This window comes from Crocuta crocuta, unplaced genomic scaffold (assembly GCF_008692635.1).
Source record: "Crocuta crocuta isolate KB4526 unplaced genomic scaffold, BGI_CrCroc_1.0 scaffold334, whole genome shotgun sequence".
NCBI lineage: Eukaryota > Metazoa > Chordata > Mammalia > Carnivora > Hyaenidae > Crocuta > Crocuta crocuta.
This window is the reverse complement of record NW_027533260.1, coordinates 1292355-1304497: the sequence shown is the minus strand read 5'-3', so window position 1 is coordinate 1304497 and position 12143 is coordinate 1292355. Positions and strand designations below refer to the sequence as shown.

Sequence of the window (12143 nt, the reverse complement as noted above, 5' to 3'; positions counted from 1 at the left end):
CCAGGCCCTGAGCTGGCAGTCAGCACAGAGCCCGACGCGGGGCTCGAACCCACGAACCGTGAGATCATGACCTAAGCGAAAGTCAGACGCTCAACCGACTAAGCCACCCAGGCGCCCCTAAATACTACTTATTTTAAACAAAGGACATGTAGATTTATTTATGCAGACATATATGTGGATGTTCAGGTAGGTTCTGGACAGAAATTTAGCCAAAGTAAGTCAGACATATGACCAGGCTCAAATGAAGATAATCAAGGTCAAAACTGTGATTCATCCTCAAGTCACTTTGTGGGGATTCAAAGTAATAGACACTGACCCAGAGGACAAACACTCAGATGTGGACCCACTAGATCACACCCCAAGGAAACAATGGACACAGAGCTAGGCATCCAAGGTCAAAGACATAGCCAGAGGCACAAGACAGGACATGTTTTCCCATTTCTAGACCTGTCCTCTGGTCGGTCACTTGGTGTTCAAGGTCACTCATTGGGTTTCACATAGGGGACCTGGTTCATACATGTGGGCAGGATGTGGACACAGAGGGCCTTGAAAACCCACCACACACACACACACACACACACACACAGCACTGCAGCATTGTGCCGTGCACAAGGATATAAACAGGGATGTTTCAAAGTCACAAGACCATGACCTGCTACTGCGCAATGGGGATGTGAGCCCTCAAGATCACAGCCAAGCACACAGACAGCCACACTGGGGCAGGAATTTGCACAGCTAGACAAAATGCCTACACTCCGCCTGCCAGGGTCAAGAACTGGGCCAAGGGCCCTGGCAAGGTTGGGGGAATGCGGATGTGGTAGACAGGGGGCTTAACAAGGCAAGGGTGGGGTTCTCCTGCAAAGGAGGACAGAGGGTGCGGGCTGAACAGCTGGGCATCGAGGCTGCATCTGGCCAGTCTAAGCCGGAGGAGGGTGGAGGCCCTGGCTGGGTGCAGCGGCAGGCGGGCGGGAGGCAGGGAGGAGAGAGCACAGAGAGAGCCTGAGGGGAGGCTGGCAGCAGGGGGGAGCTTCAAGGGGCCCCCAGAGGCGAGGGTCATGTGGGGATATAATGAAAGTCCACCCTCAGTTTCTCCAGGTAGAGGCATCAGGTTACAGTTAAATTCTCCATGGGTGGTAGCTGAACATGGTTTGGAGTTTTCCTGCTACCCAGGGTCACCTTGACATTGTGGCCGCCCCTCTCCAGCCTCAGCCCTCTTCCCTGTCAAGTGAGGCCAGTAGTGTCTACCCCATAGAGATGTTTTTGAGAATCAGATGAGCCCTGGCATATACCCAACACTCAGAAATGCGAACACCCCCTTTCAGGGCACTGCCCTGGATCAAGTCCCTTCTCATGCCTCACACACAGGACCACGTTTAATCCTCATACCCCTGGGGGCATCTGTTCTTATGTCCATGGTACAGTTGGGGATCCTGAGTTGCAGAGATGTTAAGTAGCTAGAAAATGGTGAGTTAGAATTCGAACCTGGAGTCTGTGCTCTTGGCCTGTTAACACTTGTTGAATGCTTATTATGAGCTTTCTCTACATTATGCTATTGAAACCTTGCTGGGTAGGTGCTGTCTTGTAGAGAAGGCACTATTGGTGGAGAGAGAGGAAGTAATTTCCTCAAGGTCACACAGCAAGGAGGGGGCAGCCCCAGGCCTTGAACTCAGGTCTGTGTCATCCCCAGAGCTGATTTGTCGGCAGCAGCGAGAGACCCAGTTGGCATGGGAGCACCCCAGACCTCTGACAGCTCTTGGGGTACGGTGAGCACTCAGGAGCATCGGTGGTTGGGTGGGGTGGGGGAGGAGTAGGTTTGGGGGCACTGGCAGACTGTAGGGCCTGGATTTGCTCCTGATGGAGAGGAAGGGTACCACACTCCCACAGACCCAGACCTGACCTGGGCCCACCTCACCTGACGTCAGCAGGAAGGAGAAGGTGAGGAGACGCCACATTATGGAGAAGGGATGAGGGTTCTGCCGAAGTCTGGGGAGGGGAGAGAGTGAATGGGGGCAAGTCTGGACGCTTCTGCCCTCACCTGAACCCCTCTGAATACGAACACACCCATCCCACCTGCTGCTTGAGAAACTTCTTTCACCATCTTGGTCCCTCCCACCCCCACCTCAGACTGTTCTTCCCACCCCCCACAGGTTCTCCATCTCTGAGGGTTCCTGCTTTTCCTTCAGGCACCAGAACGGGACCTCAGGTGCCCCCTCAGCCTGTCTGCCCCAAGCCCCATCCCACTTGCCCCTGGATCTCTCAGGATACATTCTCCCCCAGACCCTAATCCCAGCCTCCTGTCTGGTCTCCTGGGGGTGTGCTCCCCTGTTTGCCCCTCCAGTCAAGTTCACACTCCTCTAGCCTGTTCTCCTAGATGCCCCTACGGGGTCTTTCCGGACTCAGAGTTGACCATGTCCGACTCCTGCCTATAGCCCTCATGGATACTCAACTCCCCCAGGGTAAGGTCATAGCTCCCCAGCCTCACTTTTGAGGCTCTGAGTGGTTTCTCCCTTTCCAACCCCTCTGACCAGGTCTCTCATGACCTTGTCCTTCTAGACACAGCTGATTCTCCCAAATTCCTTCCCGCGATTTCATGCCTCCCTGACTTTGCTCAGGCTGTTCCTCCTCCCAGGTATGCCATTCCCTTCAAGGTCCACTTCCTTCTTGAAGCCTTTTCTGAACTTCTCTGGTCCGTAGTGTGTACCTTCCCCACCAGACTGCAAACTTACTGAGGACCAGCCTGGCCTGACTGGACTCTGAATTCCCAGCATTCCCTAGTGAAGGGTCCAGTCCATGGGAGGCCCCAGCAAGCTTTGGGAATGAAGGAAAACCTTCCCCTCATCTTCTGAATTCATATTTGCCCCCCAAGGCTCAGCCCCCACCTCTTCTGGGAGGCCCTAGGACCCAACAGGTATCTTTTCTGGGCTTCTCAGCCCTGGTTCTGCCTCTATCACATCACAGATCCCCTGAAATACTCAGGCAAGGTCCTCTCTGTGTCCCCAGCACTGCCCAGCCTGGAGCCTGCCACACGGGACACCTTGGGGAGGTTGAGCTGACCTGACCTGAATCCCTGATAACTCCTGACTTTGTTCTTGGCTCTGATACAGGTGCCTTTGGGGACGTTCTCCTGATTGACTCTATCCCCACCTCTCACCTCCCCACCCCCATCCCCCGCAGCTCCTTGCATCTCCAGGACATTTTCTTGGTTCAGGTTCAACTTGGGGCCTCAGTAAAGGATGCATGAAATTACGCAGGTGCCCTTGAAACTCAATTCCCTCAGGGCAGCCCATGTCTGTTCCCGGGGCCAGGGCACCCAGTGCCTCTTCTAGACCAGGGCAGACCTGTGTCTCCTTGAGTGTCTCTCACCTCCCCCACCAACCCGACTTTTGTCTCAAAGATCTCACCCCCTTCAGATCCTCCAGCTTCATCTGGGACAGCTTGGATGCCAGAAGAAGGGGAGCATGCATTTGAGTACTGAATTTATAAGCTCCCAGCCCCACCCGGATCTAGGGGGTAGGGTGGGGTGGGAGGTGGTTGAGAGTCAGGTTTACAGGCGGGGACGCCTAGGTGGCTAGTGGGGTGGGGGACAAGGCCTAATGAGCATTTATTAGGGTGAAGCTTTTGTCTGAGTCTGTAAGGAAGAATTCCCTGCTAGGGACAGTTCTTCAAGGGACAGCGAGTAGGAGGGCAAGAACCCCAAATCAGAGATCAACATATAGGACCAGGAGACTGGAAGCTGGAATTTGGGGTATAGGGAGTGGAAACTGGATTCTAGAGTCATGCTTTTTGTGCTTGGAGTAGGGTTCTGAATCTTGGATTCTGGATGTGGATCTGGATTCCCAATTCTGGATGCTGAACCTTGGATCTCTGGTTCTGAACAGTGGATTCTGGATCTGGATCTCCACTTCCCTGATCTTGAATTCTGGATTCAGATCTCTGATTCTGGATCTTGGTGCCTGAGCTTCCTAACTCTGGATTCTAGATATTGGATTCTGGACCTTGGATTTTGCAGTTTTTGCTGCGGATTTCCAACTCCAGACTCTGAGTTTGGAGGTCTAGAGTCAGGCATTTATGACTTGAAGTATAGAGTATGGATTTTGCAGTCTGAATTCTGGAGTTTGGGTCTGGAATATGGATCCTAGTGTCTGGTCTTTGAGTGACAGGTCTTAGTCTTGGATCCTAGAAGCCTTTGAATCTAGAGTCCAGACTAGGCACCTGGAATTTGGTGTTTGGAATCTGAGACTTGAGGTCAGAAACCTCACATCTGCTGTGTGAAGCCTGGGGGCTGGAGCACAAATGGCAGATTTTGATTTTTGAGTTTTGGGGCCTGGATTCTAGAGTCTAGGTCTAGACTTTAAGATTTCCTTTTTTTTTTTTTTAAATGTTTTATTTATTTCTGAGAGAGATAGACAGTGTGAGCAGGGGAGGGTCAGAGAGAGAGGGAGACACAGAATCTGAAGCAGGCTCCAGGCTCTGAGCCAGCTGTCAGCACAGAGCCCGACTTGGGGCTCGAACCCACAAACTGTGAGATCACAACTGGAGCCGAAGTTGGATGCTCAACCGACTGAGCCACCCAGACGCCCCTAGACTTTAAGATTTCATGGATTAACTTTGTAGTGTAAGGTCTGGAGTTTCATATCTGCATTGTGGATTTAAAGGGCTGGACTGGGAAATATGGGCCTGAGTTCCGTGAGTCAGAGATGCCTAGACTCTTGACTCTATGGTATGAATTTAGACATTGGAACAGTGCAGTCCTTGATCTGGATCCTCCAGTCTTGATTTTGCATTTTGAGGCTTGAAATCTTGATTCTGCTTTCTCAAAGCTGGAGATCATTATTAAAGTGACTCAAAGCTTTGGGAATTTGAAGTTGTCCTCCAGTGTCTCAGGGCCATAGGAGGGCCCTGAGCAATTTTGCAGAGTCTATCCTGGCTTGTTTAACTAATGAGGAGGCACAGAGAGCAGGAGGGACTGACCTCAGATCACCCAGTGAAGGATGGGACCTATTGTAAACAGGGTCCCTCCCAGTATCTGGAGAGCCATCACCTGCACGGAAAGGGGCTGCATGAACAGGGCTGACTGTTTTGGGGAACAGTGGCCAATCCCTACAGGTCCCTGGCCCTTGATTATCCTACGTATAATATATGAGAATGATGTTTTTCAGACATTCCAGAATGTCTGACCCTCAGTTATCCCAGAACCCTAGGGTCTCAGTTATTCTAGAACCATAGCAACCCCCATCTCTAGAACACCAGACCTTCAGATTCTAGAACCTAGTGTCTAGAACCTAAGATACCCTGAAAGTCTAGGTCCTCAAACACTTTAGAAGCCAAGAGGTAAAAACAGTCTAGAACCTCAAACCTCTAGACATTCTAGAACTCTAGATCTCCAGATATTCGGGGACCCCCAGACATTTAGACATTCTGGATTCCCAGGCTGGAAAGTATTCTAGAACTCCTTTGTCACTGGCTACAAATTCATGCTGAAAGTCTCTAGGCCTCACTGTGGGCCACAGCTTCAATTGAGCAATTCCTGTTTACATGATCTCATTTATCCTCTTGACAGCCCTGTGAGGTGATTATAGCTTCCTTCTTCCTATGGAGAGAACGGAAGCCTAGAGAGGGGCGTCATAGGCAAAGGCCACGCAGAAGGTGCAGAGAAATCTAGTGTTCCAACTCTTGGAGCACCCAGTTGGCCCATTCACCCCAAACCCGGGAGCCACCTTCCATTGTTGGACCTGGGTGGGAGGCGAACCCCTGGGAAATTAATCATCATGAGAGCTTCCTGGTGCCACGCTAAGCTCTTTCCATCATGATCGCATGTGTTCCTCCCACTAAGTCACGCAGGCAGGTGCTGTAAGCGTCCCCGTGACACAGATGGGGACACCGAGGAAACGCACACCCAGCTCAGCCCAGGCTCGCGGGCTCACTGGGAGGGCGCCTGGTTCCGCCCCCGACGCGGTGACGTTTGCGCCCCTCCTCCCGCCCACTCGGACCGCGACAGACGTGGGCTATCGATCCTAGTCCTCCTCGGCATCTTTCCAGTTGCCCTTCACCTCCAGCGGCAGGCGGAGTCCCGCCCTCTGCCTCGCTCCTCCTCCTCCTCCTGCGAACACTCCCCGGAGCCTTTCTTTGCGGTTCAATCACAAGCCACGCAGGTCTCTTTCATCTGACCCTGAACTCCGCCTGTGGCAGCCACCTGCGCCTGGGCTCCCCCCCCCCCTCGTCCCCAGTGTCCCCAGGCCCTCCTCGCTCAGTGTGTCCTAATTGATTTGTCTCTCCCCAAACTCCTCCCCCCTTATTTCCCATCTCAGGGACAGCTCCACGACCACCCAGTTCCCCCAGGCACTGTCCGCACCACGTCTTTCCCCTTATCCCCTGCAGCTCAGCGGTCCCCAACCCCATCCCTTCTCTCCATTTCCTTGGCCTGGGTGCAGCTCAGTCATACTCTGCTTCTAGATCCTTGCCTCCAGCCTCCCTCCCATTCATCTCCAGGTGGCCTCAGAAGGTCTCACTGCACTTAAGGTCTCTCTACACTAAGTTGACCCCTTTCCGGCTCACAGCCCTTCTGTGGTGACTCTGCATCACCGCTGGACAAGGTCCCTGCCCTTGAGGCTGGGATTCCCCTGTCTGAACAAGACTCATCTTGAATCCCTCCTTCAAGAAGTCACTGTGCCCTGGCTGCCCTGGAGTAGCACTGGCTTCCTGGGGCTCGAGGCTTTCCCTTTGCCCTTCCCCCTTCATTATGGGACCACTTGAAAGTGGTGTTTCAGGGTACTGGGTCTAGAGTTAGGGCTCAGGCCCCTACTCCCCCATTTGCTAATTTGGGAGATTCTGGTATGTGTCTTCCCTTCCTTGTGCTTCTGATTCTCAACCTTAAAATCAGGTAATCAGAGGACCCCATCATAGAGTTTTCCTAGGAGCATCTAATAACTAGTGCATGTAACTGCTAGGAATTTACCCAAGGGATACAGGAGTGCTGAGGCATAGGAGCACATGTACCCCAATGTTCATAGCAGCACTCTCCACAATAGCTAAAACATGGAAAGAGCCTAAGTGTCCATCAACAGATGAATGGATCAAGAAGATGTGGTTTATCTATACCATGGAATACTCCATGGCAATGAGAAAGAATGAAATCTGGCCATGTGTAGCAACATGGATGGACCTTGAGGGTGTTATGCTGAGCGAAATTAGTCAGGCAGAGAAGGACAAATATCATATGTTTGCATGTATAGGAGGATTAGGAGGAACTTGACGGAGGAACAAGGGGGAGAAGAAGGGCGGAAATGGTGGGGGAAAGGGAGAGAGGCAAACCATGAGAGACTCTTGAATGCTGACAAAAACTGAGGACTGATGGATGTGGGGGGAGGGGGGATGGGCATGGAGGAGGACACTTGTGGGGATGAGCACTGAGTGTTATGTGGAAACTAATTTGACAATAAACTATTTGTAAAAAAAAAAATAACTAGTGCATGTAAGGAGCTAAGAGCACATAGCAAACCATGAGTTAATTTCACCCCATCTCACACAGGAACAGACAGTGGGGAGGAGAGGGCCCCACTCGTTCAAGATCACCCAGGCTGTAGAAGTTGGGCCAGGCGGCAAGAGAATGGTCCAAGGGGTTCGGTAACCCCTTGGGTGCAAAGCATCGCTTCTCTGGTTATCAGGGTCTCAGTGTGGGGTAGGAGAAACGGGGTGGGGATGGTCTCTGGGTTGGATGAAGTAATACGCACGGAGCAGGTGTGTAAATTACAAAATTAGGTTGGCATGTGAAAGACTGGTTAACAGGGTGTGGTTCAGATGTGGACGCCAGAGCCAGGGGGCCTGGGTTAGAATCTTGCCTCCAACACATAATACATCCATGAGCAAGTCACTTGGCCTCTCTGTGCCTCAGTTTTCTCATCTGGAAGACAAGAATAATTGCTTCTGCGTCACAGGAGTGTTTTGAGGCATTAATGCCTGAAACCGGTGCCTGGCGACTTTTGAAAAACGTGGCCTCTTTTCCTCTCGTCCTGGGAGGCTCCCGCCGCTAGGTGGCGCCAATGTGCGCTTGTCCACAGGAGGTTTGCTTCTGGGTCTGAGGGAGGAGGGTGTGGGGGAAGGACACAGAATTCTGGAAATCTGACTGAAGAAGGAGTTGGCTCTTGGTGGTGGCAGAGAGGGGAGGGCTGGAGACCTGTCCTGGGATTTGTCCTTCATTGGTCTGCAGCAGTTTGGGGATCCAATCGCGGTCGGGCACAGGTTTATGTAGGCATTTGGTGTGCTGGGGTTTCCCATTAGAGTGGACTGTCGTGGACGCAAGGCCCTGTCCCTCCGCCCAGACCCCAGAGCTCCCACCGTCCTTCATGGACAGAGGGGGAACGACCAAGATCCAAGTCAGGCAGAACGAAAGGTGGTGGGGGTGCTGGCGAAGATAGAGAATATGGCAGGGAGAGAGGGGTAGAGTTCTGAGAGAGAGAACAGGACAAAAAGACAAAGGAAGGCCAGACAGGTCTTTTCCCCAAACCCACCGCCTCTCCATCCGCCCCCAGGGGCTCCTGTCAGAGCTTGCCCCCCACCCCCCGTCCTGCTATCTTGTCTTTTCCACTTTTTAAAAATATTTGCTTGTTTGTTTATTATTAAAATTTCCCCATGTTTATCCATTCCCTGAGAGAGAGAGGGACAGAGTGCAAGCAGGGAAGGGGCAGAGAGAGAGGGAGACACAGAATCCGAAGCAGGCTCCAGGCTCCGAGCTGTCAGCACAGAGCCTGAAGCGGGGCTCGAACCCACGAACCGTGAGATCACAACCTGAACCCAAGTCAGACGCGCAACCGATTCAGTCACCCAGGAGCCCCTCGCTGCCTTTTCTTGCCCCTCTTTCTCTTTTCTTGTGGCTGTTCCACCCTCTTTCTGGTTGTCCTTGCTCCTCCCTAAGGTGTCCCCCAGCCTGCCTCTCTGCATCTATTCTTCTCTCTCCCCCTTCTGCTTCCCTCCTTTTCTTTCTTTCCCTTCCCCTTTGTCTTGCCGGGGAGAGATTTTAATTTGATTCCGCAGCCCTGGCCTAGACCTGCCCAGATAACGTCTGGCCTAGGCCCCGCCCCCGGAGGTGAGGCCACGCCCCTGTCGGGTCCCCTCAGGGAGTAGAGGCCACGCCCCGAATCCCGGCTGTGTCCAGCTCTTGGGAGTGCAGCTCAAGTTCCCAGAGCAAGGGCTTCACTGCCTGTAGCACTGCCCTGAAGTGAGCGCGCAAGGGCAAGGTCAGTGCTGAGTTTAGAATGACCTACTGGGGCAGGGTGGGGGTGGGAAAGAGCGGGCGAATGAGGGACAGAGGCCTGTGAAGAAGACTGGAGGTGCTAACAGGCCTGATCTGGGCTGGGGCATCGGAACAGAGGAGGGGACCGTCGGTGAGAGCCGGGAGGCAGGAGGAGTCAGGCTTGGGGAGGGATGGGTTGGGGGAGGAGAAGTTGGGGGCGTGGCCCGGAGACTGGGGGACTTACAGACCCAGGGGTGGAGAAGGCAGTAGGCTTGGTGGAAAGTGCTGGGCTCACGTGGGGCTTGAGGAGGTGAAAGGCTGGGCTCCCACCTGCATGTTGTGGGGGGGGCATGGGGGGGGACATCGTGAGTGTAGATGTGTCCTTGGGGCTGCTCAGCTGAGAGACTAGGGCCAAAGCTCAGGTCATCCCGAGTCCTGTCTGCCCCTCTCCTCACTCATACTCGCTCAGCAAACCCTGGGGCTCTCTGTAGAGCTGTCAGAAGCGGACCCCTTCTCCCTCCCCGTCTCCACCCTGCCCAGCCCCCTCCTCAGCCGCCTCTCCTCACCCCTGTGGTCTGACCCACACAGATGCCTGAGGGACCCGTGAACACCCAAGTCAGGCCCTGCCCTGCTTCTGCTCAGCATCGCCCGTGGCCCCCGGGCCCCTCAGAGGAACAGGGGCGCCCTCCCCGTGCTCCCAGGTGAGGCCCCACAGGATGGGCCCCTTCCTTCCCTCTGGCGTCACCCCCCCCCCCCCTGGGCTCCATCCACACTGGCCTCGCTGACACCCTCACACACACCAGGCCCGCATCCCTCGGGGCCTCTGCGCCTGCTCTTCCCCCACGCTCCGCGTGGCTCACCCTCACCTGCCGCAGGTGTTGGCTCTATGTCCCCTCCCCACGCCTTCTCCTCCCCCATCACCCCTGCTGTCTCCCCCAGCTCCACAGTGTCTCCTGCCCCGTCGCACGGCCACCTCCTGACATGCACTATCACTTCTGGGTCATGTTCACTGCTTCTGTCTGTGTCCCCTCGCACAGTGGGGCTCCGTGAGGGGCGCTGTGCTCTGTCTGGTCATTGCTGGCTTCCCAGAGGCTAGGTTGGTGNTCCCCCCCCCCCCCCCCACTGGGCTCCATCCACACTGGCCTCGCTGACACCCTCACACACACCAGGCCCGCATCCCTCGGGGCCTCTGCGCCTGCTCTTCCCCCACGCTCCGCGTGGCTCACCCTCACCTGCCGCAGGTGTTGGCTCTATGTCCCCTCCCCACGCCTTCTCCTCCCCCATCACCCCTGCTGTCTCCCCCAGCTCCACAGTGTCTCCTGCCCCGTCGCACGGCCACCTCCTGACATGCACTATCACTTCTGGGTCATGTTCACTGCTTCTGTCTGTGTCCCCTCGCACAGTGGGGCTCCGTGAGGGGCGCTGTGCTCTGTCTGGTCATTGCTGGCTTCCCAGAGGCTAGGTTGGTGCTGGGCGCGTGATAGATGCTCAGTAAATACGTGCTGCGCGGAGGAAGGGGTGGTGTGGGGGACTGAGGTGCGGGTAGTGCTGGATGGGGGAGTGGGATAGGCGGGCGCTGAGGCCCCCCGGGGGGCGGAGCTACAGCTGGGGGGGCGACAGATGCTGGTGAACCCTCCCACCCCAGCTCTGAATCTGGTCTCCTCCCCCCTCCCAAGTGGCCAAAGGGGGAGATGCTGGCTCTCAGGCAGGTGTTGCGCGCTCTCTGTCGATGTGTCTCTGGTTGCTTCATCTCAACTACTCCTAGTGGTGGTTTGGACCTTCCGCCAGGTCAGCTTTCTTTTTTTTTTTTTTTTTAAATTTTTTTTAAATGTTTTATTTATTTCTAGGAGAGAGAGAGAGAGGCAGCATGAGCAGGGGAGGGTCAGAGAGAGAGGGAGTCACAGATTGAAACAGGCTCCAGGCTCTGAGCCGGCAGTCAGCACAGAGCCCGACGCGGGGCTCGAACCCACGAACCGCGAGATCATGACCTAAGCGAAAGTCGGACGCTTAACCGACTAAGCCACCCAGGCGCCCCACCGCCAGGTCGGCTTTCATTCGTTCATGGAAGTAATCCTGTGTCCGGCCAAGCTGTCTCCGTGGGCCCCTGGAGACGTTTCTGTCACTCTTTAGCCTGGATTCCTGGAATTCCAAGTGCTCTGAACTCAATACTGCCGAGTTTGAGGGAGGAGGGAAGTTCGGGCTCCCTCACTTCTCCGCCATCTTGACTTCTCCGCCATCTTGACTCCTCCTGTTTTAACCACTTTTTCAGGCAGGTGTCTTTACTATCCTCTTACTTCCCGGCACACAGCATGAAGGCTGTCACCCCTGGACGTGGTGTCTGACACAGAAGTCGTTAGATAGGTTGGAGGTCCACACAATGGAGATCATTTGGCTGTCTGGCGATGGGCAGTGGAGGGACAGAGCTGGGGGCGACATCATCTGGCTCCTCAGCCCTTCCTCCCGAGCGCTGAGAGGTGTCGGTTCCCAGCCTCCTCCTCCTCAGACCCAGGTGTCCTGGATGCAGTGGGCCAGGCAGCCCTGGCGTGTGTTACTTGGGTCGATGATGCGCAGCCGGTGTTGGCGCAATGCAACATGGAGGAGAGTCGCTGGGGAGGCCGGTGGACTTGGAGTGCGCTCATTAAGTGCAGGTCCCTCCGCCCAGAAGCCGTGGAGTCTAGGTTTTATAAACTGTGGGCTTCTGACTCCTCTCAACGTCTTCCAGCTCAGGGTTCCCTGTGGCCCCGGGCTCTTTGCCAGACACCAGGGCTCAGCCAGATGCCACGCAGCGGACGCCCACAAGAGGGCAGGTGTGAGCAGGACACCAGGGGGCACCTCCGGAGGAAGCGCTTCGTGGTGGTGGCCGCACCCCAGCGCGGTTGTGGCCGACGCCGGGGCCCCCCCCCCCCCCCCCCCC

General features: G+C 55.1%; 1 protein-coding gene and 1 pseudogene across 2 annotated transcripts in view; one reads left to right on the top strand and one right to left on the bottom strand.

Annotated features, from left to right (window-relative positions):
• KLK15 (kallikrein related peptidase 15) overlaps window positions 1-1952 on the bottom strand; it is a 4916-nt gene extending 2964 nt beyond the window's left edge. Inside the window, exon 1 of the mRNA XM_077747398.1 lies at window positions 1913-1952. Coding sequence (XP_077603524.1) covers window positions 1913-1952 — 40 coding nt within the window. The remainder of the gene's footprint in view (window positions 1-1912) is intronic.
• A 7884-nt stretch (window positions 1953-9836) lies between these two features.
• LOC144217527 (glandular kallikrein-like) overlaps window positions 9837-12143 on the top strand; it is an 18284-nt pseudogene continuing 15977 nt past the window's right edge. The window contains exon 1 of the transcript XR_013330918.1: window positions 9837-9930. The product of XR_013330918.1 is annotated as a glandular kallikrein-like (transcript). The remainder of the gene's footprint in view (window positions 9931-12143) is intronic.